The sequence below is a fragment of the Triturus cristatus genome, chromosome 7 (genome assembly GCF_964204655.1).
Source record: "Triturus cristatus chromosome 7, aTriCri1.1, whole genome shotgun sequence".
Classification (NCBI taxonomy): Eukaryota; Metazoa; Chordata; class Amphibia; order Caudata; family Salamandridae; genus Triturus; species Triturus cristatus.
Window position 1 is genome coordinate 461,148,353 of NC_140590.1, and position 24,588 is coordinate 461,172,940.

Here is a 24,588-nt window from a genome sequence, read left to right on the forward strand (position 1 = left end):
GGTTAGTCCTGACCACCACCGTAGTAAGCTCGAGGTTGAGAGCCTCGGCCGCCGCACGCAACACCACTGCGTATGACGCTCCCTCCTCCGTAGCAACGGTAGAAGACAACATGCCAAGGTCAGGAAAGGTGTCAAGACCACTGGCATCCCCCAGTTCCTCTCTCCAGTCCTGCTCAGTATCCAACTGGTCAGTTAAAGGGTCACCTGACCCCTCCCAGTCCTCCTCATCATCATCCTTAAGGTGCCACAGGTGAACAGGGGCACAAAAACCCCACCCAGCACCAAATCTGGCGTCGGATGACAACGGTCCGGCTCCGTGTCCACGTCGGGATGGAGCAGCGCCGGTGGAGGTGTAACGAGGTCAACCGGCGCCGATCCAGGCCTGGATCCAAGGGGCACCTATGGAGCCGGGCCGGACCCGCTGGCAGAGTAGACATAGGCCCCCCAACCGAGTCTGCGGGGCCTGAAGGCACACCGGTGGGGTCGGTCTGCCCAAAGATGGCATGCATCGCCTTGTAGAACGTTCGAAGCTGGGCGGAGGGGCGCTCCAGATCCCGGAAAGAGAGGGGAGCTCGAAATCGACCCTTCGGGCTGCATGTGTGGAGAAGCGGGAGTGGCACCACCTGCATGCCTCGTTGGATTGGCCGACCGACGAGGAGAAGTCAAAGAGCGACGATGCTTCTTCGACTTCTTCTTATGCTTCGACTTACCTGACCCAAAGTGCGAAGACTTCGATGATTTCGAACCGGAATGGTGGTGGCTCCGCGACCGGTCCCTCGACCTTCCTCTTGACCGGGACTTCGAACGGCGCGGAGCCAACTGTTGGTGTTCAAGCAGCTTTCAGGACCGCTCCCGCAAAGCCTTCTGCACCATTGACCGACAGTTGGAGCACGACTTGGGGTCGTGGTTGTGCTCCAGGCAAAAGAGGCACACGCGGTGCGGATCCGTCACCGACATCAGTCAGTTACAGGAACTGCAGGCCTTGAAACCGGGCATCCCTCGTGCACCTGTTCTGAGTCGGAGACTCAAAACAAGAAGTCGACAAAAGTTGAGAATGACGGAGGTACCGCTCTTTCCGGATCTGCGCTGACTGGTGCAAAAAAAGAAAGAACTGACATCAGCGTGTGAGGACGGCGTTTAAGTAGCTGCCGCAACGTCATCCCGGTGACCACGAAGCCGATGACTGACGCGGAGCCGACTGACGCCACCTTCCGACGCGCAGAGGTACTGCTGACGGAAAAACTTTCCGGATCCAGTCTGACGCCTGGGGGTAATTCTAAGGTAAGGAATCTATAACTAACGTGTTTCTTTCAGATTCAGAGATTTACCATCTTTCATACACTCCGTGTTGGGAAGCATTTTTGGAGGTCTGCCGCTTGTCTTGCTACTTGTGGCGGGAATCCTGATTTAATTCTATCTGCTCCGCAATGGACGTCCCAGTTCAACTTGGAATGGAGATAGCACTACTAGTGCTGTGCTGCTGTGAGTGCATGGTACAGTGCTTCAGCACACCTCAGCTTCAAGAACTAAATAAGCAATGTTTCTTATAGTTCAGGCCGGTCTGGCTTGACTGCATACAACCTGTCTTTCGCTGTCTGCTTTGCAGCCACGAATGCATCCTGGATATATTTCTCGGATCTGAATTAGTTGGGCCACGTGACACTGAAGTACTGATGGACCCCTTACGTATTGCTGTCCCCAGCATTTTCCATTGATGATGAATGCATTCTTAGAGACACCATGGGATGCTTCCGCTCCTAGTGATCCGAACAACGGCTAGGCAGAAAACTTGTGGGTATACAACGGCTCCCTCAACGGCTGCTGTGGGAACTGGATGAAATCACCTTTGCTCCATAAACATACTACGAGGCGTGCCTCTGGGAACGTCTTAGATGTGTGCAACAGCAATGTTGCATCGACCACTCTGAACACAAACAATTGGCCTCTTCCATGTGGGAACAAATTGTTCTCTTTTTAAACAAAATGAACCAAACAGCATCTGCTTTTTCTGTGTACCATGGCTTTCTGAGTGCCTGGGATCTCAAATGATATAGTGACTAAAAGACTTTAAAAAAAGTTTTTCAAAGGAAAGCCCGCTTTTAGATGCTTTTAAGAGTAGTTTTTTAATATTTTTGAAATTGTCTACTGGCTTTTCAGTTAGATGTTTAGATATCAACCCTTAGTATGAGGAGTGGGTGTTATATTCCCAAGTTAGGCCCATGTAGCGAAGCAGCTTATTTCTTACATTGTCCTCACAAATAATATTTTCAGCAGTGACCATGTGCACGTATTTGCGTGCATGACAACGTTGGATCTGTTGCCCTGAAACTAAATTAGTTTACACATCTAGCTTGGCACAACATTATCACAACGCCCTGAACACCATGTACAAGGTCTTGTTTTCGCACTATGTACAAATATCAAAAATATCTCAATCCATGGGGAGACACGGCTATCTAAATACATAACATCTCTAATCTATACGCACATCGCAAGGCTGCTTTCCATTATAAAAGATGAGCATCCTGATAGATTAGCAGAGGAAACACTTCAGCTGACACCGAAGGTCCTTGCATGCTGAGAAAACCAAACAGTGGTCTGAGATCTCGTGAGGGGTGTCCAGTACATGACCAAGACGGGGTCCTTTACTCTATCCCATCAGGTAATGGGGTTGGTTCGTTACTTAGGGGGATTCTTGGCTCTACACCTACACACACTCGATATACACTTTAGAGTAGGGTTCACATAAGTAGGAGTACGCTTGATTACTGCCTTATTTTATATATCTTTATATATACATTGTTTTAGCACCATGGTAGACTCTATCTACTATTTACGCTATTAGTGCTTGTAATCACGCGTATCTGCTTCGGTCTACTAATCATTGCAGCACACGTATTTTATGCAAGAATAATATTGGTTAAATGAATGTTATTGGAAACGTCCCACTTTGTATTCTCTGCATATTTCTCGGAGAATAAGTGAGCACAAGGGATGGAGCGAAAAGTTCTGTACTGTTTCCACGATCCCTGAGGGGTCAGAGTTGTCATGTTCAGTGGTTGCCAGAAACCATTTGCTGCCTGGTAGGTTAGGGGGGCTTACAGTGGCACTGTGAGCTATTTGGCCAACATGTACTGCTCGGGTGTCCAGAATCAGTCTTCACACCAAGCCCCTAGTTTATGTTGTCCAAACTAAGTGCAAATCCTAAAGAGTAGTAGGAACTACACAACAAGGCTATTTGTTCTATTCGCTTGACTGTTAACTTGCTGTTTATTTATCGATGATGTACAGTTCTTTACCACCCAGTCTGGGGTCTAGAGTGTGCTATATAAAAACAACCTGAATAAAAATAAAATGTAGAAGTAAACAAAGAGGTGACCTAAGGTTCAACGAGATGTTTTTAGAAGAAATCAATGCCTTAAGGCCAAAAGACCTTAGCTAAGTTAAACTATACAGATGCTACATTCTGTAGTAATATAAAAAAAATGTAATACCAGCAACTCCTTTAAGGATCTTTGTTCATCCATGGAGGACATTGGAGCAAAACAAAGTACATGTGATCACATATTTGGGTATTTAACACAAAGGCCCTTCTCCTGGGAAGATATTCAGGAAAGCATGCACCTGTCTAAAAAAAAAATAGAACACTGGGAACAGAAATGTACACTTACGGAATATAATCATAGGGTGGTTCACAGTATAAATAAAACATCCAAAAACATTGCATTCCATTTGCAAGAACCTATTGTTCGATTTTATCATGAAAAGAAAGTGAGGTGATGAATATGTCGATAGAGTAGCAGAGGGATACATTTGTATGTCAACGTTTTATCTCCTGTCTTAATTTGCTTTTTACTTCTAGGTTTTAGATTTAGCTAATGTGATGTGAAATGTCAGTCTATGATTAGTTATGCATGGTGCTTAATTTGAGCCAGTGGTTGCTATAGCCCAGCGGCACTCCTATTTGGGTCCCAGGACTTATTTTTTCTCATCAGACATTTTCCTAGAGGGGGAAAACGCCCAAAGGGGAAAGAGAGCGAAAGAAAGAAAAACTGTCAAAAAGGGTTAATAAAGTAACCTGCTGGCGATAGGGCATTGGACTCAGCCCATGCCTGGGGGGCATTCGCAGAACTTTTGAAATCCGCAGACTCTGATATGGATGCGGACTCGGAGATTGGAGAAGCGCAAAGCCTGCCTTCCCCTGAATCTGGTTAGAAGGGTGTTGAGGGAAAAGACACTATCTCACTTGGGTTGTCAGTGGTCCTGGGTTGGGAAAGTCTAAGGTGTACTTTATAAAGAATTGAGTGCCTTGGTATGTATCCAGCGAATAAGTCATGCCGGAGGAGTTGTGGGAAGGGGGTGGAGGGAGGGGAGAGGGGATGTAACATGGTACAGGTTCTAGATTTTGTGTTAGTTATCTTGATTACGCAATGGAGCTTTTGAGTAAGGTTCTTGCTATTCATATGCTTACAGTATGACTTAATACGGAAATATGATGGTGGAATTTCTAGGTAGTACCCTGCAAGGTTTGCAGGGGGAGTGGTAATTCAGCTTGTATACCATCAGGTAACAGTGGACATGATTGTATAAGGAATGCTGTGCATTAGGATGTTTTACGTAAGTGAAGGCTCCTGATTGTATTACTATTGAGCGATATATAATGTTAATCAATAAACATATTTTGCACAAAAAAAAAAAAGTAACCTGCTGGAGATAAGGTGCAGGGAGTGTCTGGTAGATAATTAAAGAGGCATGAGGTGGATTCCAGACTACTGTCAGGAAATAGTATTCCAGGTGCCTACAGCGTCCTGGATATATGTATACTCCAGTATGGGTTCGTGATTTCATTGGATATATGTATATACACATATGATTTACATGTTTTTTGTTTCTTTCATTGCTAAGGCCTTCAGCACTACATATCCCATGTTTCCTATGCCTCAATGATCTGCAGCTGATGGTCGGGCTGGAGATAAGAAGGGCTCCTGCATTTCGGCTGCCTTGCGTATTTATTGTTCCAGTTCTGTGGCTTGGAGGCGCATGGTTTGTGGCCACAGGAGATTATTGTGGGATTCGGGGAAGATAATTCCTTCGCGCTTCATTCATTGTCAGAGCCCCGGTAGCGATATTTGCGGGCTCCTTTCCAGTATCGCTGATTGCCAAACACGACGGCTCCGAGGTAGGGAAGGATTCTGTCCTTTGGATGCCGCATGTACTGTCTTCTGTGGTCCATCGAAAGCGCGGTGGTCTATCGAAAGCGCGAGCTACGCTGCATTTTGTTTGATGCCCATCAGATGAAGGGTTTTCATGTTTCTACAGCGCATAAATGCGCGCAACTTGTTGTCCGGGTCAGCGCTCGGATGAGAGTTTACGATTATCGTATTGCCTTCATTTAAATCCTGCCAACATTTGTGCTCAAAATTTTTAAGGCTTACCATGTGCTAAATTCTATTGTTTTCAAGACTCTCTTGCCCCACAGTGAGGATTATTTGGTGTTCTTGTGAAGCATGTTCAAAACTATTTTGTTTCATTGAGTAAGGGTTCTATGCTCTAAAAACTATTGGATATAGAAGGTGTTACTCAGCACCAGGTCAAGATCTAACCTCAACGCTTCTTGTTGTGCTATAACTATATACTTTTTACTTTTTGTTTGAGACTGAATATTTCTATAAACCAAGTTATTAAGGATAATATTATGGTTTATTTCTGGTGTAAGACGTAAATGCCTTGTTTTGTGGTACGCATGTCAGTTCCAGTATGTATGGACAAAAATGTATATATGAGTAATGAGAAGCATGTCTATAGGATGACTCACACTCTATTGTTTTCAGTTCAGGTTTACAGCCATATGATGGAAACCCTTTGCCACATATATTGCACAGATGGTTGTACACTGCACCTAGGAGATTTTACTACATGGGAACAGGTACTAATCATAGTCACTACATGATAGAAGACTGCGTAAGATTTTGAATTACTGTGTTTAAAATGATTTTCTTACAGGTCTCTCTCCTTGCTGTTCCTTTCCCAATACCCCTTCTCTTGCTTGGTCACCCTAAAACTCCATACCTTTATGGCAAGCAGCATTGGGGATGTCAAGAGTTGGACCATATTTTGCATTACGCTGATCCGGAGTAGCCTTCTTGCATGTGCGAGCCCAACAACTACATAGCTTTGGTCTTCAGCATGCCGACAATTAATAGCACCAGCCACAGGTTTCTGTACAGAGCTTTGGGCTCAGGTACTTATTCTTTTACAAAGTAGGCACTGGTTATGCACATCACAAACAAGCACTGGCAAAACTGATAGGCTTGAGTTTAATGAGCTAATATATGTAGAATAACTACATTACAGCCAACCAAGAAAAAAAAGTAACATTTTATTGAATACTTCCTAGTTGTAAAGTAGTCCTTTCTGTAGTTTAAAGCATAGAGAAGGCAGAAGGATACACTCAAATAGCCAATAGCATTAGGTGGGCGATGAATACTAAAATGGGCTTAGCCAAGAGGCTGGTAGAAGAACTGCAATGCTTGAAAGGGTCGGACCAAAAGCTGACCCTATAGGTCTCCTTGATAGCTGCATTGTCAAAACCCACACCAAACAAGGTTTTACCCAACTAGAAGCATTTAAATAACTGAAATTCCCCACTCGTAGCCAGAGAGCTGCAAAGGGATGGAAGGGAGGACAACCCCACTTACCTTTCGGATTGTAGCAGGTTTCAAAGACATGCAGCTGGTGAGGGTTGTGTGTGAACGTGAACACTTTAATCATGGAGTCGAGGACCACCACGATCCTGGGATAATAGAGAAAGCAAATCGTCAGCAAGAATCTCAGAAAAAGTCTGAAACAGCCTTAAACATGGACGTAAATTTAACAAATCCAGTATTAGTTAACTCTCATGATTCAGCGAGTGAAGATACCCATACTAGGTTAAATTCAAAAATGGATTACATTTATGTTTTAAAAATTCCAAAGCTTCAGTAATCTTATAACAAAGGTGTCTGATATATGAGGGAGCCACATAAATCTACTGTCCATATCATACCTGTCTCGCCGTAGTTTCACTGCTTTAACTTCTGTTGAAAATTCTATTTCAATGACCGTCTTCTTTTTCAAATCATCCCATATCATTACTGAAAGAGTAAGAAAGAGGACGTTATTACAGAACAAAAACACATCCACGCAGAACGTTAAAAAAACTTTTGCCCCTTCAGAAGCTGCAACATAGTGATAGCTTATGAAATTAAACCGGGCTGCCATGCTTGCCTCGTGAATACAGATAGTAAAACTAGTTTAGGAAATCAGTAATTTCAAAACGATATTACAAAATACAAGTGTGAACTAATCCTGGAGAAACAAGTGCATTATTTGCTAGTTTATTCTACTTGCAATTTGATTAAGTGCTTATACACATATAAGGCTTCATGGCCTGGGGTGAGGCAATGTGAAATCTTTCTGTCTAGCAAATACTTGAAAAGAGGCAAGAACTGAGAGCCTTACGAAATTGCAGAGGACACCCCCAAAGGGGTGCATTGAGGGCCAGCGCCATAACAGCCACTGTTGACCCGTAAGGACTGGTTTGACTTGTTTTAGGTGCTCCCCCCACCCCCGACGCCTACTTTAAAAGGGGAGTATGCCTCCGCTCCCCTCCCCTCCCCTCCCTCAAGGTTTAAAGCGCACCAGGTTTGGCACGAAAGGTATGGGCCAATGTGTGAACAGGTATTTTTTTTTAACCCCCACCCAATAGAAGGGGTTACATCGCACCACACAAAGGTGTCAAGGGGTTTTAAAAGGTGCACTGTCCCCACATGATCAGACCACATTGAAGAAAATGAGGTTCTGCGATTGTATTGCAAGGACAAACGGAGGGCTTTTTAGGGTCTAGCTCAGGATTTGGGAGGTCTCCTGCTGGCGGAATAGACTGTGGGCCTCGCCACAAAGCTAGTGTTCCAGGGTATTGAGCTTGATTCTGTAGCTGGCATATCCAGGCTGCTGGAGGCTAAGGTCACTGAAATAAGGGAGGAGATCAGGGCAATGTGCAGTAACGAAAAGGCAAACCTCAGAGATTTGCAAATAACGAATGGCAAGCTAAAAGTTGTGGCGAGGGTCATACCGACAGGGCATGTGTTTGCAAGGCGCTTGATCAGACTGGAGAAGCACCATCACGTTAGGCTGGGGACTGGGGTCAGAAAGGACTTGGCCATGTGGGATTCCTTCTTGACCCAGTTTAATGGACTCCTCATATGGCGGAAAGGTTGGGTCATGTCCAAGCAGATAGCCCTGTTCACAGATGCAGCTGGCAGCCACGGTTTTGGGGTAATACTGGGTAAGGAGTAGTGCGCCGGGCAGTGGCCCGGGAGATGGCATGAGCTAGGCATCACCACCAATATCACCTTTCTCAAGCTATTCCCCATAGTGGTAGCCATGACACTGTAGAAAGCGAGGCAGCGGGATATGAAGATCACTCTATGGTCTGACAACATGGGAGTGGTACAGGCTATATATAAACAGGGGCACGGCCACCTGCCTTGATATACTGAGACTGATGAAGTGCATGATTAGGCTGCAGCCTGAGGGGAACCTTTGACATTAGGGCAGGGCACGCCCATGGGATACAGAACTCATTGGCAGATACACGCTCTCGTACCCAGACAGGCAAATTCAGAAGGCTGACACCGGACGCCTAGCGGAGAATGACATATTTTCCTGAGCAATTGTGGGAGTTGCCAGAACAAACCTGTTCTTACTAATCAAACAAATTCTCACACCGAGCACAGTAAGACGGTATGATAGATATAATCCCCCTCCGCATTTGGTTACCACACATTTAGAAAGCGGGGCGGCCACGACATTGACAAAATACATGTTACCCTAAGCCAGCATCAAAGAAGTGGGCAGGTGGTGCTCCAATGCACACAAAACATATGTTAAGACCCCAACTATTGTAAAATGGCAGAAGGCTCGCCACAGCCAAACAACTGACGGACATATTTTTGTGTTGCCTGGCCCAGAACAGTGTGGGTGGACGGGCACTCCTTTATTTACAGGATGCAGACATGGGGAAACCACAGTAGCGGCCAACGAACCGGGGGTACAGCAGTCACAGACATTAAACAGTGGGGTTACCCTGGGATAGGGTGGGACCAAGTTTCCGCAACACTGGACAGGCTGCACGCATCACCTGCCCGGCACCCAGATACCTTATCCATGCACTTGACCTCCTCAGCAACATCTGGCGGGGTCTGATAGAGGAGGCAAGATCGCGTGGTAACCCCACTATAATCTGGTCGGAAATCATTCCCAGGCTCAAGTGGCATAAGGCCATGTCCAACAGTGTGGTAGACAACTCCAGGAGGATACTGAATATCGTGGTCAGCAAATATTGCAAGGCATATGGCCTGGAGAGCGTCCGACATGGCCTGATCCATCTAAGACATCCAGAATTATATACCTTTCAGGAAGCCCTTGACCATTACTAGGCGGCCTTCTTTATCGGTCTAGATATCTAGTTGTTGGAATTTTATAGCGGTATGAAAGAGGAGCGCCACCCCTTTATGCTTAGTGAGAGCAGAGGATCTATATATAAGTGGGTACTGCTTATGTTGGAAGCGGGTGTCCTCAGCTCTAGAAAGGTGGGTCTCTTGTATGGCCACTATGTCAAGGTGCTGGTCGGTGAGATATTTCCAGACCTTTTGGCGTTTTTGGGGTGAGTTAAGCCCCCTTCACATTCCATGAGCCTATGGTTATGGCCATCTATTTAGCTTGGGCATCTCTGCCTCTCTACGAGTGCTCACTGTCGCATTATGTCGTTGGGCCAGGTTCGGCTCGAGTGGAGCAAATCCCACGTCTGAATGTTGCCCGGAAGTAAGTCGTAACATGCTAAACCACCGAAATGTAGCATTAAATAGCCGCCACCATCACCCTTCCCTGCCCTCCCCTCTTCCCCAAATAAAAGATAAACCACATTACCAAAAACCGCGGTTGTGGAACCGCGGACATGTTCCCAGCTGGGGAAAGAGAAGACCACACAGGATCTTGGGGGGACGGTACGATCGAGGTCCCCGTCCACGCCCATCCCGAACATAACTTGAAGCTGCATTTACTAGTGTTATGCGGCTAGACCTATATCTTCAGATGTGTGAGTCAACTTATGGAGGGGTACTGTCCTCGTCTCTGCCAGCAGGACCATGTCTCTGAATTGCTCTTTGGCCCACGTGCGTCTGAGGTGATCTCAAGGCCTGGGCAACCAGACAAGACTCTGGATCTCTGGGGCAATTGGGAGAAGGACTCCGGAAGCAGCAGGGGAGAACCGTAGCCGAGTGGTCTCCCAGGCTTCAGTATTAATAATGCATCCTGTCTCGCCTGGAGCAGAGTTCCTCAGTTCGCTGGTCGACCAGTAGACCGGACTGGCGGTAGATCACCAGGAGCAATATTCAGATCAGAGTGGTGGCCCTGAAGGTGTCTCGGTATGCTGACATTGTTGCAGGGCAGGTGCCCCCGCGGGGATCGGTAGCAGTTCCGATTGTCGTCGCTTTCAGTGGAACATAGGTGGGCGTCTGCTGTCTTGTTGCCGTGGTGAATAAGCTTGTCTGCTTGGCTCCGCTGCGTATTCGTGGGCGATATTAAGAAGGTACTCTCCCGAGTCTCATTTACAATTCCTACAAGGGCCTGTGGACCAGGGAGACCCCGAGGGGCCGCTCCTCATGTTCTCTGGCGCTTTGGTGTGGGCAGGGCCCGGCTCCTCTTGGGAGAGTCCCAGGAGTTCCAACCCATCTTTCAAATCAGAGATGTGGCGCTGTTTATTATTGAACTCAAAGCTCAACCCAAACGGGTATGTCCATCTATACCTTATTTTGTCGTCTCGCAGCTTCGAGGTGATGGGTCTGAAGAGTTGCCTCCTAGCCAAGGTGGTTGGCGCTAGGTCTTGGTAGACGGAGCATGAATGATCCTGGAAGGAGATGGCCCCCTTCTTCCGGGCTGCTAGGAGCACTGCTTCTTTTACTTGGTAAGAGTGGAACTTAGCTAGCACGTCTCTCGGGCGTTTTTCACCTGTCGTTGGCCCGTCCACTCAGTGGACACAATCTAGTATTATTTTGAGAATTTGGGGCCTGAGGATCTCCGCGAAAAGACCCTCCAGGAAGGCTTCCAGGTCAGGACCATCCACTCCCTCCTCCAGGTCTCGTATCCGTAGGTTTTCCCTCCGAGCCCTATTCTCGAGGTCTTCTGCTTTGAGTTGTGTCTGATGTAGTTGGTCTTGGAGGGTTCGAACATCTTTTCTCAATTCGGTGCTGTATTTGTCGTGTTCTTGGGTGTGTGCCTCGAGGTCCAACACACTTGTGCCCACTGAGTCCACATCCTGTTGTAGGGAGGACAGTCTTTCTGTCAGGTCGGACCGCAGTTGTTCCATCGCAGCATCAATGTCCTGACTGAGGTCTTTCCGGAGTTCCGTTTTAAAGTCTCTAAACATGTCTAGTAGTCCTCTTTTGTTAGGACCATGTTGTCCGCCCTCTCGTTGGGACCCGGTGGTGGATGCTTATCCACTGGCGCAAAGAAATTCGAGACCCTGTTTGGTGCCTTACACGTTGTCTTCTTTGGCGGTATAAGGGCGGATCCGGGAGGACCCCTAATGCTGTGTCAAAAGAGACGTGTTGGTTTGGGGTTCCAACAGTGGAGACCTCTGTGTTGAAGGTTGACTGTGAGGTGATTATTGGCACCTGCCTTGTTCCCAGCTATGAGGGGCACGATTAGAGCTGCAGTCCGGCTGGGTGGGAATCGTAGATCGCTTATCCTTTGAACGTCACCACCTTCAGCACCTGCGAGCCCCGTGTGATGCGTGTCAATGGCTAGCAGGTGCGGGCCCGCGAGGTGTCTTCTAGGTGTAGCAGTGAACGGGCCGGGTATCCTGTCTTCTATTCCATCTTCCTGTCCCTGTCACCGTGGGGACTGCCCGGAGCTGGGGGATCAGTGTTTGAATCAGTGTTTGAATGCCTGGGATGGCAGCCTGTCCGCCATCTTAGGGTCAGGCATGGCAAGTGGATCGCTCCGCACCGGATTCAGTCCTGGGGTATGGTGCTCTGTAAACCGTCCGCTGCGACCTCCCTCCTGGAGGTCTCCGGTTGACCTCCTGTCAATATCCACCCACCTGATCCCAGGATTGCAGCGTGGTCCTGTGGTGCTCAGCTGTGAGTGCGTGTCCGGCGCACAGTGCTTCCTCTACAGGGCCTTTGACAGGTCAGCAGGCTGCAGATTTCTCCCCTGGTTGCGGCGGTTGGGGTGGTACTGCTGAGGCAGCCCGTGGATTGCCTTGCCGTCACTAGAAGAGAGTCGTCCCACACAGCTCGCTGGGTGCCATTTTGCGGAGTGAGGATGCTGCCCGGTTACTTCCGTGCGTGCATGCTAGGGTCTTGACCGCGGGGCGACGCCGCTGCTGCATGCAGGCCAAGAGGATCCCTGGTGTTTATCCGCTAAGTCTGTGTTACCGGGAGCTGGGCTGCGGGCCTTAGGTCGGGTAGAGTTAGGAATCGTCGCCTGTAGTCACAGCCTGACCGCCATCTTAAGGTCAGGCGAGGCGCGTGAAAGTGCTCATCGTGGCGGGCTTTGGTCTCCCCTGTACAGGCCCCCTGGGTTCTAACCCGTTTGGCCGATATGTTGTTGCGCCTCGATCTCCTCACCTGCCACACACATACCTGAGGCAGCCCACGTGACCCCGTAATGCTGTGGGGTCTGCTTTAGCGATCTCTGTGGCCTGGTGTCCCCCCCTCCCCGAGGTCCACAGTGCTCGTGGTGTCAGCGGTCTTCCTCCCAAGCCTCGGAAAGTAGTATTTTAGTCGCCACCACTGTCTGCTGTACACTGCACCGGTCTGAGGCTTGCTTCGACTCTCTCGGGGTAGTGGGCGCCATTTTGGTGAGCTCCGGCGCGAGGCTTTGTTTCTGGTCTTAGGAGTGCAAGTGAGGCAATTTTAAGCTCTCAGTTTATGCCCTGCATCTCCCGCTCCTCGTCGATGTGCTTCTCTACTGGCAAAGCGTTGATTAGCCGCGTTAAACAGTTCAGGAATAGTGCGCGGACCGGGAGCCGAGACGTTCCACGTCCGTTCGGCCATCTTGCCCGGCCACGCCCCCGGAAAATACATTTTGTAAAGACTCAGTATTTACAGGAAGTTTACTCTTTGGTGTTATCTGTTACAATGGAGTAACCAAGGTATTTGGCTGGAACACTCCTTTTCAAGACTCCCCTGTTCTATTGTTTGTTCTTACTTTTTATATTATGAGGTATGTAGAATGTCTACTCAGCAATTGTCAAATGATTCATTGTGGAAATGAATGTGTGTTCTGTGAGAAAGAAAAGAGTTGATGTTTTTGCTTTGTTTTTACAGGCATCGGCAGGCAATAAGTCCTTGAATGTATTGACCCATTTTATGAAACTTATGGTAGTCTGACCATCTTTATCTGCAAATGTATACCTTGTGTTTAGCGACAGATTTTGAGCAGTATTAATGTATATTCTCTGGTTTCCTACAGGTTCTAAATCCTTGCTGTTCCCTCTCCCACTACGGTTTCCCTCGCCTGCTCACCCTTCTGCTCTGTGTGTTATTAATAAAAGAGCTGGGGATAACAGGAGGTGGACCCCTTGTGCATCATTCCGATCCTCAGGAGTCTCGATCTGACAATTTACACGTTTATTTTTTAGCAGGTTAAATAGCACAAACCTTGCAAAGCAAAAGGGAAAAAAAAAAGGAGCGCTTCATAACCGTTAAAGCGTTCCTTTTTTCCTGTGCAACGTTCGCGGTATTTAAACTGCCGAAAATAAGCGTGCAATCATTATACGTTTATTTTTTAAATAGTGCAAACCTTGCAAAGGGAAAGGGGAAAAGAGTGCTTTATAGCTAAGACAGACTACGTTACTAATGTAGTCTGCATTAGTTATGAAGCGCTCTTTTGTCCCTATGCCCTAAACTGTTGAAAAAGAAAGCTGTAATGCATTCTGGGGCAGTTATGAAGCAGTCGTTTGACCTTGGCCATCATGTTTTGCGCTATACAAACTGCTTAAAATGTGGATCCTACTTTTCACCCATGCGCTGATTTGAAACACCAATAATATGAGACAGCGTATTAAACTTGTGAGAAAGTGACACACATGGAATGGTTCAATTCCACAGTGCGAAACTAGAAAAAAGGGGATAATTACTAGCTTTCCTGCTTGACCAAATTGTTAAATCTCAGGACAAATTATTAAACTGAGCCTCCTTTTTGTTCATAATCATATATGAGAATGCCTTACAAAATGTGATGAATTCAGGATGTGTGCTGTACAAAATTCTCTTCTGTTTGATTTTGCAGCCTATAATGGGCTGACGTTTACTTTCACCGGGATTGCAGCAGTTTCAAGGACTTTAAGAGCTTTTTGTTATTCAAAAAGCGGGTAGTGTCCAATAATATGTTTTAGGTAGACTTAACTGCTTGGTTTTATTCGTAAGAAAAAGCCCTGCCAAGTACCACGCATCAGACAAATGCATTTTAATGGGTGGTCCGCATCACCGCATTAAAATGCATTATCAAGCGTTTTTAGCTCTGTGACAGGGCTAGGGCAAAGCTGTGGCGGGGTTGCACAGGTAGATGGCTCCGAGTCCTACGTGGCCATGCGCTGCAGCAGTGCGGCTATGACAGGACTGAGGAGCATTCCATGAGTGTGTCTGTCAGCTCACGGGCGTGACTTGAGCGGAGACCTGGGAGTCCGCCCTGGGAGCCGCAGCCTTTTCATTTATTTCTGCTCCAGTCTCTCACTGGCAGTCCAATCATGACCATCTCACTGTGCAGGAGAGCGCTTAAAGCCTTAGTAGTTTCCCCGGAACTACCGCTTCATCCACCCACCTGACCCCCGCTGCCACACTGACAGACTTGACTGTACAGCCACCCCTAGTGTGTGCAGTACTGTCACAGACAGTGGGCCTGATTTAGATCTTTGAAGGCGGGTTACTCTGTCAGAACGGGGACGGATATCCCGTTCGCCAAAACATATATCCCATTATATCCAGTAGGATTTATATGTCAGCAGACAGGATATCCGTCCCCGTTGTGAGAGAGTAATCTGTCTGCCAAGATCTAAATCAGGCCCTGCACCACTGTGCTGCTCATCAGTGCTCAGCTTTGTGCGCCTGGTGTTGTGGGCAGAGGCCATCAGTTATAAAGTTAATTCATTTTAGCAGCTTCCACAGTGCAGTGCAGCCTGACTCGCCGCTAATGGTCTGCAAACATTTGGGAATATATTCAGAGGCGCAACAAAATTTGAGGGGAACCCCCACCCTTGTAAAGTACATGGAGGTGTCCCCCTCCACGCTCCAGACCCAGTCAGGAGCTCAAAAGCCCACTGCCTGTGAACAGTGCCCCTTGAGTTTGCCCCCCCCCCCGCACTGCGGGGGCTGTTATGCCAATGAATGTATTGTACTGTGAATTTTTAAGTAGCTCAATGAATCACAGTCACCCAGTTCGTCTCACAGTGAGCGAATCATATGCCCTTGTTGTTTCTCAGAGTGAAGCACTTGATAAATATAAACATTTATATAGACCCGCAGCACCGGCAGAGACAGTTGTCCTCATGTGGATCTTCGTGTCGGCACCTTGGGGTTTTCATTTTCCAGCAAATCGTTTGCCACAACGTGTCCTGCAGTATCTCATGGCCCGACATATCAGGCCCTGAGTTGCCCTTCCATTTCTGGTGCTTTGCAGCAGTTTTAAGATCTTCGTAGAGTTTCTTGCTCAAATGGTTGTAATTTCTGATACTAAACTCACACAAGAATACTGGGATAAGAGGAATTAGTCCCACTTCGACCTCCTACACAAGATTTCTAAACACAACCTAGAAGAGGGACTATGTACTCGAATAGCTGAAAACAGATGTGGGGGAAACACACAGGAGAGTTAATACTGCCCTCACACACAGCAAGCTGTGTCATGCTTCATCATAGGGCTGCTAACACACCTCTGCGCAGACCAACGCAGGAGGTGGAGCAATAGGGAGGACAAGGACAATACAACAGATAAGTGACAATGGTAAGGCATCACAAGTGAACATAGGTGCAGAAACAGTGACCGTGATTAGAACTGGTCACAGGGAGTCCCTATTACAATTTTAATATTGGGTACCCTGTCCAGAATGAGAAATGGTCACACCAGGACCAGTGGATGGTGTTATTGTAGTGAGGGCTGCAATTTATATACGTACATTGCTAAGTTAGCATAACCGCGTTAGATGTTAGAAAGCCATCTTGCCACTTTTGCTGCTTTTGCACACGACACTGCAGTTACATGTTATTATTTGAGAAATGCTTGCTTGCCTTTTCTTCACATGAGAACTGTCTGTTGTTCACATCCCTAGCCGTGAGCTGCGACCTTGGTCTGAACATTGTGTAAAGAAACAGTCTGGGTCGCTAGACAGTGCATGTTTTTGGGTTCAGGTTGATCGGCCCACTATTTAGCCATAACACGCACACAGCTGCAAATACCTGCGAGTCAAGAGCTTTTAATATTGCAGGCTGCATGCTTAACACATTCATTCGGAAGAAGAGCTTTCCCAGGAGCAGAGTATACCTGATCCTGTGATGTGATTCCACTAAGCTGATCTTTACGGTATGGGGTTCCCCATTCAAGCCTAGAGACCTTCTGTTAGTCTAATAATAATATTAGTTTACTAGCGAAAGGAAGGTGGCTGTATTCCACTGTCATTATATTATGATTTCTCCTTTCATTTTCTATGGTATTGTAACTATGCTGATGGTTTTGATTTTAATCATGTGTCTGCTTATGTTAGCCAAAGTACTGCATCTTAGGACACAAGGTTTATAAATAAACTCTTTAAACTTTACCGTGTCTCTGTTTACTCTTGTTGTGGACTGATATGAGAATAATAACAAATAGGTATTTCTAATTCCCACCATTCCTGAGAATACACTAAGTCGCTTGTTCTGGGTTGTCTATACATTGGGACCACCGAGATAAATACGGATAACGAATGGGACACTGATGCTGGTCGGATAGGGGTTCTGGGTTCTGAGGTGAGTTTTTGGTACACCACAATTCACTGAGGTCCTGGTTTCCTGCGCATAGTTTTGTGCATGAGCAGAATCCCTGCAACAGTATGGGGAACTTATAATGAGACACCAACCGCTCCACTCTGCAAAACCGTTGACATGTTTCAGCCGGCACAATACAATACCCTGGCTTTCATCAGGACTCACAACAATATGATACGAAGGGTACTAACCCTGCCTCCTTATAATCCAGGGGTAAAGGAAAGTCACCCTTCTGAGTAACTGCTCAGGTTTAAATGTGGCAGAGCCCCTTGCTCTCCATGAGGAACCTGCAACAGAATCAATAAAACCATGTGAAGTGTAAAGAGCTAATTAGGACGGTATGTCTTAATTAGTCTGTAAGCACTCTTTTCTTTAATGGGTTTCTCCTACTGCAGGCACAATGTGCTTTCCTCGCCACTTTCAAGCAGACCAGGACAATGTCTTGCATTTACAAGAGTTTGAGCTATTGCAATTGTAAATGACAATAGCTTAAACTCGAGTAAATGCGATATGTCTGGCAGCAGGCTCTTCCTGCTAGCAGTACCGACGGATAGATTAAAGCACATGCCAGAAACATGCATTTGGCAGAAACGGCGAACCTTACCTGACGCCCTGACGCTCTCCTTACCTCCTGGCATTTTCTTTGGGCTGCTGACGCTGTGGTCTCCTCCGCCGCCATCATCTCGCTGGCCGCTGTGAGGGGGGACTACAGCCCCCAGAGTCCTTGGAGGCACTTCCTGCTTCCGCCTACCAGCGCGCCCGGAGGTGCTTAAAATCGAGAGGTTCCCTCGGTGGAGCGGGGGCATTTGGCAGAAACGGCGAACCTTAACCGACGCCCTGACGCTCTCCTTACCTCCTGGCATTTTCTTTGGGCTACTGACGCTGTGGTCTCCTCCGCCGCCATCATCTCGCTGGCCGCTGTGAGGGGGGGACTACAGCCCCCAGAGTCCTTGGAGGCACTTCCTGCTTCCGCCTACCAGCGCGCCCGGAGGCGCTTAAAATCGAGAGGTTCCCTCGGTGGAGCGGGGGCATTTGGCAGAAACGGCGAACTTAACCTGACGCCCTGACGCTCTCCTTACCTCTTGGCATTTTCTTTGGGCTGCTGACGCTGTGGTCTCCTCCGCTGCCATCATCTCGCTGGCCGCTGTTAGGGGGGACTACAGCCCCCAGAGTCCTTGGAGGCACTTCCTGCTTCCGCCTACCAGCGTGCCCGGAGGCGCTTAAAATCGAGAGGCTCTCTCCGCGTCGCGGGACGCGCGCGGGCTAAGCCTGGGCAAAGGGCGGGCCCTCTGTGGCCCTCAGAGGCCAGAGGAGGCCGGGCTGGGCCAGTGACGCTGCTTCCACAGGACTGTGATATATATAGCACAGGTAGTGGCATACATTAGTAGTAGGTTTGGACTTAATTATTGTTTTTAGGTTTTAAGTGTTTCTTTTAATATATAACACCAATAGTATATGGTGTAAGTGTTATCATAATTCAGTCCGCTTTATTGGGGGCTGTGTCTGTTGCCTGTTGATAAAATGTCGAAACCTAAGCCTCCTTCTGGACCACGTACTTTGGATAACTATTTGGTCCAGAAGGTTAGCAAGATAAATTCTGAAAGGCGACAGTCATTAGGGAATGAATATGCTACTTACCAGTATGCATCTGATCTTGGCATGTAGGGCTGCTGACATTCATATCTGTGCATAGATCGCCGCCTAGTGTTGGGTCCGGATGTTTGCACGTTGTTGTCCTGGAAGAGTCTTCGAAGTATCCTTGGATAGGTGACTCCTCCCCTGGACTACAGTGCGCATGGGCATCCTCTCCATCCTCAGATTGTTTTTCGCCATTGTGGCAGTGATGGAGTAGATACAGAAAGTGATGACCATGCTTGCAGTAATTCTGAGAGCTGCAGCTGCGACAGGCGCCGGGGAGGAGGGAGGGCGATATGAATGTCAGCAGCCCTACATGCCAAGAACAGATGCATACTGGTAAGTAGCATATTCAGTTCGAGGCATGTGGGCTGCTGAATTCATATCTGTGCATAGAATACATAGCAGTGCCCTCTATTAGCGGCGGCTACCCGTGCCAGCTGCAGCGGTCTGAAAAAGTGTCTTGAGAACAGCCTGTCCTACAGCTGCCTGCTGTTTTGACTGCACATCTACACAATAGTGTTTTGTAAATGTGTGTGTAGTGGACCATGTGGCTGCTCTGCATATATCATGCAGGGGAATATTTCCTAGGAAGGCCATGGAAGCCCCCAACTTACGTGTTGAGTGGGCTCGTGGTGGAATAGTTAATGTGCGTTTTGCCTTTTGATAACAGATTTGAATACACTTAACTATCCATCTGGCTATCCCTGCTTTGGAGATGGCGTTACCTTTGTGGTGTGGGGCAAAGGCAACGAACAGTTGTTTTGTCTTCCTGAATGGTTTAGTCCTGTCGATGTAGTACATGAGGGCCCTCCGTACATCTAGTGTATGTAGTGCCCTTTCTGCAACAGTTTGTGGGTTTTGGAAGAAAACGGGCAGTTCAATAGTCTGATTTATGTGGAACTGCGATATTACCTTGGGCATGAATTTGGGGTTGGTACGTAGTACGACCCTGTTGGCGTGAACCTGAATAAATGGCTCTTGAACGGTTAGTGCCTGGAGTTCACTAACTCTTCTTAGGGAAGTGATCGCTACTAGGAAGGCCACTTTCCAGGTAAGGAATTGAATCTCGCAGGAGTGTAGAGGTTCAAAGGGTGGACCCATCAGGCGTGTGAGGACCAAGTTGAGGTTCCACATTGGAGCCGGTGGGTGACTAGGTGGAATGACTCGTTTGAGCCCTTCCAAGAATGCTTTGATGGCAGGCACTCTGAATAGAGAGAGGTGCTGCCTGGTTTGCAGATAGGCTGATATTGCGGTCAAATGGACACGTATAGAGGTGTACGCCAGATTGCATCGGTATAGGTGTAAGAGGTAACAGATGATGTTGTGGATGGATGCGTCCAGCGGGTTGATGTCATTATTACCGCAATAAATGACGAACCTTTTCCATTTGGCTGCATAGCAAGCCCTGGTAGTGGGTCTCCTGGCCTCCTTGATGATGTCCATACAGTCAGGTGGCAGGTTGAGATAGCCAAACTCTAGGACTTCAGGAGCCAGATCGCCAGGTTCAGCTGTTGCGGATCTGGGTGCTGAACCTCTCCATGGTTCTGCGTCAAATGCGCGGATTTGATCCGCAGCCTTTGATGCGGCACCACGGAAAGTTCGAGGAAGGTGGTGTACCACGGCTGGCGTGCCCACGTGGGAGCAACTAGGACGAGTGTCAGGGAGTGTTGTCGTAGTTTGCGAGCCACCAGCGGTATCAGCGGCGCTGGGGGAAAAGCGTACGCAAATCTGCCGGACCAGTTCATCCATATCGCATTGCCCTGCGACTGCGGATGTGGGAATCTGGCGGCGAAGCTTTGGCATTTTGCGTTTTCGCTTGTCGCGAATAGGTCTATCTCTGGATGACCCCACTGCTGGAAGTACGGTTGGAGTACTGATGGGTGTAACTCCCACTCGTGCATCTGGTGGCTGTGTCTGCTGAGCAGATCCGCCATCTGGTTGTCCTTGCCAGGGAGGTGTTCCGCCATGAGGAACATGTTCCTCTGAATGGCCCACTTCCACATGCTCTGAGCCAGATGAGACAACTGTGGAGAGTGTGTTCCTCCCTGCTTCTGTATGTAGTACATGGCAGTCATGTTGTCCGTCCGGATCAACACGACTTTGTTGCACAGATGTACTTTGAATGCCTTCATGGCCAGGAAGATTGCCATCAGTTCCAGAAGGTTGATGTGCATCTTCTTCTGTTGTGTCGTCCATAGTCCCTGCACTGTGTAGTGGAGTACATGAGCTCCCCATCCCTGGAGAGACGCGTCCGCTGTCAGTACTATTTGCGGAACAGGCTCTTGGAACGGTCGGCCCTTGCAAAGGTTTTGTGGATTCCACCAATGCAGAGAGTTGTATGCCCGACCGCTCACCAACACTAGGTCTTTCAACTGTCCTTGAGCCTGATTCCACTGACGTGCTAGGCACTCCTTAAGTGGGCGCATATGTAACCTCGCGTGCGGGACTATGAAGATGCAGGAGGCCATCATGCCTATCAACTGCATAAACACTCGCGCTGGAAGCGAGTGATTGGGTTTGAACTTGGAGATCAGCAGTTGTATGCTGTTGATCCTCACTAAATTTGGCTGAGCTGTGGCCGCCAGAGTGTCTATAGTCGCACCTAGGTACTGTTGTACGTGTGCGGGCTGGAGATGGGACTTTGGGTAATTTAGTGAGAATCCCAGACTGTGAAGAAGGTGAATGGTGCGGGACATGTGGCTTGCACATTGCTGGGCTGACTTCGCTTGAACGAGCCAGTCGTCTAGGTAGGGGTAGACGTGTATATGCTGCCTCCGTAAATGTGCTGCCACCGTAGCTAGGCACTTCGTGAAAACCCTGGGCGCTGTTGTCACGCCGAAGGGAAGGACTTTGAACTGATAGTGCTGCCCCTGAACAGTGAACCTGAGGTATTTTTTGTGTGAGGGGTGGATGGGTATGTGAAAGTACGCATCCTTGAGGTCCAGTGAGGCTAGGAAGTCTCCCTGCTTGAGAAGCGGAAGGACTTGCTGTAGGGTGAGCATGTGAAAGTGCTCTGAAAGAATGTACTGGTTCAGGGGTCTCAGGTCTAATATAGGCCTGAGCGACCCGTCCTTCTTTGGAATTAAAAAGTAGAGGGAGTAAACCCCCGTACCCTGCTCGTGGATGGGGACGACCTCTATAGCGCCTTTTAGAAGCATACTTTGCACCTCTTGCTGTAAGAGCGTTAAGTGCTCTGAGGACATAGGACGGTTTCTTGGTGGTATTGTGGGTGGAGTGGAGGTTAACTCCAGACAGTAACCGTATTTTACAATATCTTTGACCCACCTGTCCGTGGTGATGGAGTTCCACGTGGACAGGAACCTTTGTAGTCTTCCCCCGACAGGTGTTATGTGGTCGGGAGGAAGGGAGAGGGCGTCACTGCTTGTTCTTGGGGGAGGACCTGGTGTTGCCGTAGCCACGTCCTCTGCCCTTTGTACTGGAGCCACGATATCCACCTCGGGTGTTTTTATCGTAGGTGGTCTGTGTATTGCCTTTGTTATACGTTTGTTGTGACCCCTGTCCTCTACCTGCCCCCTTGTTTCCGGGGCGACGAAAGGAGCCGCTCCGAAAGGACTGAGTTTGGAGGGCGCCCATGGACTTTGCAGTGTCCGTGTCCTTTTTTATCTTTTCGAGGGTGGTGTCAACCTCTGGGCCGAATAAATAGTCGGGGTTGACGGGCTGGTTCAGTATGTTGTTTTGTACCTCAGGCTTGAATCCTGATATTCGTAGCCAGGCATGTCGTCGCAGCATGACGCTTGTGTTTATGGCCCTGGCAGCCGTGTCTGCAGCATCTAGTGCACATTTGATGGAAGCATTTGTGAGTAGCTGTCCCTCTCTGATAAGAATTTCTGCACCTTCTTTGAACTGGTCAGGGAGATGTTGGAGTAGTTGCTCCAATGTGTCATAGTGCGCTCTATCGTAGCGCGCGAGGAGCGCTTGAGTGTTGGCTATGCGCCATATGTTGGCAGCCTGGGCGGCAACTCGCTTGCCGGAGGTCTCTAGCACCTTGGACTCTTTGTCCGGGGGAGGAGCGTCACCTGTCGTTTGCGAGTGTGCCCTCTTGCGAGCATTCGCTACGACGATGGAGTCGAGTGGTAATTGTCCTTTGATGTAAGTAGGATCCCCAGGTGCTGATCTGTATTTTTTATCAATCCTGGGGTTTATCACTCGTGCCCTGGTGGGTTCCTTGAAAATGTCCTTAGCTGGTTTGAGGACCCCCTTCAGCATTGGCAGAGTTTTTACATGTCTTTCTGAGGATGCAAAAGTGTCCATTAGAAAGTCATCCTCGATGGTATCTGAGTGAAGCTGTACCCCATGGTTATTTGCAGCACGTTCAATAAGAGCGTTGAACGCTGCAGTATCCTCCGTGGGAGATGTTTTTGCCCCATAGAGTTGTGGGTCCTGTGTATCGAGAGGTGCACTGGGGTCTGCAGGGTCGCCCCAAGTTTGATCAGGGTCCTGCTGGTCATCAGGGTCTGTGTCTACATGGTAGGGTGCTTGGTCATCCATGTAGTCCTCCAATGCATCCGTGTCGGAGCGTGTGGGGGAGAACCGGTGTGGATCCTGGTAGGAGGAATGGAACGGTTCATAAAGGAGAGGTTCTGATTCCACAGGCAGCTTCCTTTTTAGTGGGATCCAGAAAGGGTCCAATGGCGGTTCCGAAGTTATTCTTCGGTCGTGGAGAATCATCCTGCCAGTGTCGGCGTCGATGACACGTGACGGAGACGTCTCGTCCGGTGGAACCGGAGTCTGGGTAACCCGTGTCCTGAGTTGGAACATCTTCGGGATTGTTGACGGAGGCAAGCCGAAGGTAATGTTGGCTGACCCCGTAGAGGTTGCTGTAGCTCCGATCGGGCCGGAACCCGACGGGTCTTTGAGGGCCGCCGTGGTTTTGTTGCTTTGCGTCGCAGCAGGCCGCACTTGGGGCGTCTTTGAGGCTTTGGCACCGGGCAGGTTCGTAGAGCCGGGCGTGGATTTTTTCGGTGCCGGCGGGTCCTCGAGTCGAGGTGTGGAGATCACCGTCGACGTCCTCGATACGTGAGGCATCGGCGTCGTCGAGGGAGCGACGCGAGGCGAAGCAGGCGGTATTGCCCTCGGTGTCGTTGGCGTCGGTAGCCGAGTAGGTTTCTCGGTGCCGATGGCCTTTTTCCGTTTGTCGACTCCGATGTCGCCCGATTCCAGTTCGGCACCGAAGTCCCTCTTGGTGCGGTCGGTGCCGACGCGTTGCGCTGGCGTCGAAGGCGTGGAAGGCCTCGATCCGACCAGCGCCACTTTCAGTTTCGGTTTCGTATGAACCGGAGCAGCTTTCGGTTTCGGTTTTGTGGTAGGGAAACCAGCTGGCTTATGCAGCAATGGCTGCCGCTGAACGTCCGAGGCCGGGCCCGAGGGCGGGGCCGAAGAACTACGGGATGGGTCTCGGGTAAGGCCCGAAGGCGATCCCTCGACCGGAGCCAAAGGCTGTGGCGCTGGTGTTTCTTCGGTTTGAACAGGTAGGCCTTGTTCATCATTGGAGCTACTCTCTTCGGCCCCTAAGGCCTCCTCGTCGTCTCCTACCTCGGTGTCGTCTTCACCTCTGTGGAAGAGTGACTCGTCGCCCTCGTCCGATCCGGGGTCGTGTTCGGAAACGGGACTGGAGGGTATGACTTCTAATTCTTCGACGTCGGCCTCGTCGAAGATGTCTGTTGGGGCCGGTGCCGCGTGCCGCGCCTCGAGTCTCGCCGCTCTACGGTTCCTTAGAGTCTTCTTGGAACGGAACCGGGCACAGGCCATGCATGTCGATTCGTCGTGGTCCGGCGAAAGGCATTTGTTGCACACCGGATGGACGTCGATGTGTGGGTACTTCGCATTGCATACCGGACACCTTTTGAATGGCGTCCTGGATTCC

At 48.9% G+C, this 24,588-nt stretch overlaps 1 protein-coding gene across 2 annotated transcripts in view; it reads right to left on the minus strand.

Moving 5' to 3' along the window:
• The window catches only part of WDR45B (WD repeat domain 45B), a 524,626-nt gene that overhangs the window by 201,760 nt on the left and 298,278 nt on the right, over positions 1 to 24,588 (minus strand). For both annotated transcript variants that reach the window (XM_085616786.1, XM_085616787.1), the window contains 2 exons: positions 7,046 to 7,133; positions 6,699 to 6,793 (listed from right to left, as the gene is read on the minus strand). In XM_085616786.1, the coding sequence (XP_085472912.1) occupies positions 6,699 to 6,793; positions 7,046 to 7,133 (183 nt within the window). The remainder of the gene's footprint in view (positions 1 to 6,698; positions 6,794 to 7,045; positions 7,134 to 24,588) is intronic.